This window comes from Octodon degus, unplaced genomic scaffold (genome assembly GCF_000260255.1).
Source record: "Octodon degus isolate 3935 unplaced genomic scaffold, OctDeg1.0 scaffold00034, whole genome shotgun sequence".
NCBI lineage: Eukaryota > Metazoa > Chordata > Mammalia > Rodentia > Octodontidae > Octodon > Octodon degus.
In genome coordinates this window covers 14,760,702-14,765,263 of record NW_004524610.1, presented here as the reverse complement: position 1 = coordinate 14,765,263, position 4,562 = coordinate 14,760,702, and the positions used below count along the sequence as shown (strand labels likewise).

At 50.2% G+C, this 4,562-nt stretch overlaps 1 protein-coding gene across 1 annotated transcript in view; it reads right to left on the bottom strand.

The window, feature by feature from the left end:
- Positions 1–901, bottom strand: part of Enpp1 (ectonucleotide pyrophosphatase/phosphodiesterase 1) — a 57,410-nt gene extending 56,509 nt beyond the window's left edge. Inside the window, exon 1 of the mRNA XM_004630314.2 lies at positions 690–901. Coding sequence (XP_004630371.1) covers positions 690–851 — 162 coding nt within the window. The 5' untranslated portion in view covers positions 852–901. The remainder of the gene's footprint in view (positions 1–689) is intronic.
- Positions 902–4,562: the final 3,661 nt, after the last annotated feature.

The following is a 4,562-nucleotide window of genomic DNA, read 5'->3' as shown; positions in this document are numbered from 1 at the left end:
TTGAGGGTTTTTCCTTCAGTCTCTATTTTTATTAGTGTCAAGATATAACAATTACATGCCTCCTGCTCCGGAGGCATCTCCGTCCTTTTTCTCATCTTCCCCAATTCTTGGCCCTCTTCCCTTATGCAAAAGCTGCATCTCCCTATTTCCAATTACTTACCTTTTCTTTTGCTCTTTAAACTATTAATACTTTGGGTTTCCCATATAAACTACATGACATTGAAGTGTGTGTATGATTTAGTTCGCTTAACACTACGGTCTCAAGGTGCATCCATTTTCCTACAAATGACTCAAGTTTATCCTTTTTTACAGCAGAGTAGTACTCCATTGTGCGTAATCACATTTCTTGTACCCATTCATCTGTTGGTGGCACATAGGCTTCCAAGATACAGCCATTATGAATCCACTTCCAAGTGGGTCATTTTTCTCCCCCTGTGCATCCCAGAGATGGGAGAAAGTATTTTTAAAGATGATTTTTTGTTTGCTTGCTGTCTTGTTTTTTCTGAGACAGTATGACCACGCAGTGCAGGCTGTCTTTGAGCTCACTATGTAGCCCAGACTGGCCTCCAACTTGCAGGGATCCTCCTGCCTCAGCCTCCCGCGCGCTGGGATCCTAACGAACCCTTCCCACACTTGACTGCAGAAGCATTGGTCAGATGCGCAGCAGAGAGCCCTCCTCCGGGACCTACCAGCGACAGCACTTTGTAGGTGTTGGGGTCCTTGACCGGCCTCGCGCGCGCCTTCTCAAGCGGCTCCTCACCCAGCTCCAGGGGCGCCAGCAGCGCCGCGGCCGCCTGTGGGTCTCCGGGCGGCCCTGCGCGCCCCGCGTCGCCGCCGTCCCGTCGCTCCATGCCAAAGCGCCCAGCCGCCCGCTGCTCCTTTAAGGCCGCCCGCCCGCGCCTTCCTCTCGGCCGCCGCTATTTCGGGCGTGGGTGGGCGTGGCCGGCGACCGATGTGGGCGTGGCCCGGGCGGGGGCGGGGCGGGGGCGGGACAGGCGCGCCGCCAGGGGTCGCCAGGGGGGCGCAGCGAGCGCACAGCTAGGGCCAGGATCCCGGCGTGCGGGTTGCGGCCTCGCACCCCCCTGCTGCGGGCCCAAAGCCAGGGGTCGCGAAGGCCGGGACGCGGGCGCGCTGGCCTCGGGGCGCCCAGGGGAGCGCGCAGCCCCGAGCGCCTGTCCCGTCCGCTGTGCGGTGCGGCCGCGTGCGCACCACCAACTGCGCGGGAGGGGACTGTCGCTCCCGCGGGGCCGGGTCCCGACCCACGCCTCTGCGTGCGTGCCCGTTAGGTCACCTGCTCGGCAGGGCTCCGTCGACCTTCTTTCTGAGCTTCTGACCGGTAACATCTTTCCCACCGGTCTGAGGAGGGCTAAGCTGGACTCAGGTAACCCCACTGGGGTGGCCGCGGGGGGCGGCGTTGGGTGGGGGGCGAGCTCCTGTTTGTGTTGCTACCTGAGAGCGAGCTTATAACCACCTCGCAGAAAGGCCGGCACCACGGATTTCATCCCGAAGCAAACCCAGAGTTTCTTTTGACTTTTTGCGCACAGTGAAGCACAGATTTTCTGCGCTGAGGTTGGTCCACTGTCAAGACTCCTGCAACAACTCAAAAGTGGCCTCGAACCTGACAGAACGAATAGAACACGTGTGTCGGGTGCAATGCAACACGACAAATTAAAGAGCATCCATGTGGACTTTTTTTTTAGGCAGGGTCTCACCGTGTAATCCAGGCAAGTCTGGAACTCTCAGCAGTCCCTGCTTCAGCCCCCGAGTGCTGGAATTCCAGGCGTGTGCAGCCACACCCAGCAAGACTTTACCCATAGGCAAAGGCAGTGTAGCCTACAGGTCACAGATCAAACGTCTAGGGGCCTGCAGGAACTGTAAGTCCATGAGACAGCGTTGTGCAGTGGCAGCTGCTATGCTACTAAAGGGGTGCAGCGTTTCTTTCCTAGCAAGACTATATGCTAAGGATAGACAGACTTTTCTGAAGGAGCAGAAAATGTAGCTGATTTTGCAGATTGCAAAACCTTGTCCACTAAATTCAGAAAAGCAACTCCTTCCAGCGCTTCAAGGCCAAGTAAAATGGAACACATCTGCAGGGCGGTGTCACAGCCAGCCACCAGGATGTGGCTTCTGTTCTCTTTGCACACTGCCCCTGCCCCGTTGAGCTTTGTAGGTCGTTATGAAAAGCCAATTAAAATTCTAAACGCAGAGGAACAAACACGGAGCCAGAATGCAGTCACAGTGTTCAGCTGTGGACAACACAGAGCCTGTGGCAGTGCCCTGCTCTGGTCTTGTGTGTGCAGACGGCTGCAGGAACGGACCGGGCAGCTAGGCCAGGTGCTGGCCAAGAGTGACTGTTTCTCCCTACCTCTCTGTGACCAGCAGGGGACTTAATGCAGAATCAAGGATGCTGCTTAAGATTCACTGCACCTCCCCGAGTTTTGTCAGTGTTTCTCCCTGGGTCCCTGGTTGGACAGGGTGGATGAGGACAAAATACCAAACAAAGCCATTCTGGCAATGTCTGGGCTCTGCCGGCTCAGCTGAGAAATGGCTTCCAGCTCTGTGAAGATGCAGGAGGGCATGATGGTGATGACTTAAGCAGCTGCTCGGTTTCTCCAGCACTCTCCACCCCGACAGCCAAGTCTAAACATCATGGAGCTATTTAATCCACAGCGGCCCAGTGCGGGAAAGGCTTTTCTTCCATGGTGTTAGTTCATTTTTAATATTTGGTGCAACATTGTAATTCATTCTTGTCTGTAAGCACAGTAAGCTTTGCAGCAGGACAGCTGTGCATAAGTGTGACCAGGCGCACGTACAAGCAGTCTCTGAGCCTTAGGTTCCTCATTTATAAAATGATCTTACGAAGCGCCAGCCAGGCATGGGAGCACACATGGGGGCAACTGCGGCACTGGGGAGGCTGCAGGACGATCACTGTTAATTAGAGGCCAGTCTTGGGGACAGAGTAAGCTGAAGGCCACCTGGAACTACATAGCCAGGCCCTGTCACACACACACAAAAAAGCAAAATATACGTGGGAATGTCCATCACATACAATGGGTGTAATAGGAACTGGAGCAAAATGGGAAATGCCTGTCTGAAGGGAGGTGCTGTCTAAGTCTTTATTTTGGGGGTTGTACAAATCCTCGCCACCCCAGTTCTGTCCTATCCTTCTATTTTTATTTGTTTATTTATTTATGTATTTATTTATTTTTAAGGAGCTTTGTTTTTATTTTTTGAAACAAGATCTCCTGTAGTCCAGGCTGCCTTGACCTTTTTTTTAGCCCAGGGATCCTTCTGCTGCAGCTTCCTGAAGTGCTGGGGTATTGGGCATGCAACACCACGCCTGACTTGGAATTCATTTCTTAATTTCATATTCAATTCATTCATTGCTAATGTACACAATACATTAGGTTTTTGTATATTTACCTTGTACTCTGCAACCTTGCCAAAATTATTGAAAAGTTGTGATAGTTTTTTTTTTAAAAAAAACGTTTATTTATTTATTGGTACAGGGTCTTGCTACACAGCTCAGATTCATAGTGATCCTACTGTTTGAGCCTCCCCAGCACTCAGATTACAAGCATCCACCACCACACCTGATTTCAGTGGACAGCCCAGTACCGGGAATCGAACCTGGGTCCTTTTGCTGGCCAGGCAGGTACTTAGACCATAGAGCTATCTCCCCTGTCCCACTATCTCCTCAGGCCCAGTTCTACTAGCTTTATTTGGCTTAGTTCAATAGAGTCCTTAGAATTTGCTAAATACAAGCATTTAAAGCTTGTATTTATATTTCCCTCCATATATAAGACACATATTACATACTTGGATCTTACAAATGGAAATCCATACCGGAATTTTAAACAAACACTGGAAATTTAGGTAAGTATTTCTGCCAGTCAAGGTGGTGTACATCTATAATCCCAGCACTCAGGAGGCTGAGGCAGGAGGATCGTTGTGAGTTCGAGGCCACCCTGGGCTACAAAGTGAGTTTAAAACCAGCCTGAACTACATAGAAAGACCTTGTCTCAAAAAAGATAATTTTTTTAATTCTAAGATATTTATTTCAATTTTTATATATTAACAACTGAATTGATGTTTTCTTTTGTCTTGTTTTGTTTTGTTTGAGCCAGAATCTCACTATGCAGCCCAGGCTGGTCTTGAACTCATGGTGATCCTACTGCCTCAGCCTCCTGAGTGCTGGGATTGCAGGCGTGTTACCATGCCTGGCTACTCTATATTTTTACATACATCATGGAAATCAACAAAACATACCTGTGGGACTGACTGAACCTTAACTTCCCAATTTTCAAGCTCTATTCTAAGAGGGAACTGGGGATGCCTGTGTCTTAGACGCTTTCTTTGTTTCTAGGACAGAATGCTTGATGTCCTCAACAGGAAGGAGAGTTTGTCCTAGATATTCACACTGTTATTATAAAAAAGGCTGCTCTCTTACTTTCTTTTTGGTTAACTGACCATGAGCAGACAGCATCATACTAGACCTGGTATGCTGGTTTCGCATGCTGCAGCTGTGCTGAATTCACCTAGCAATTGTACTAGGTTTTGGG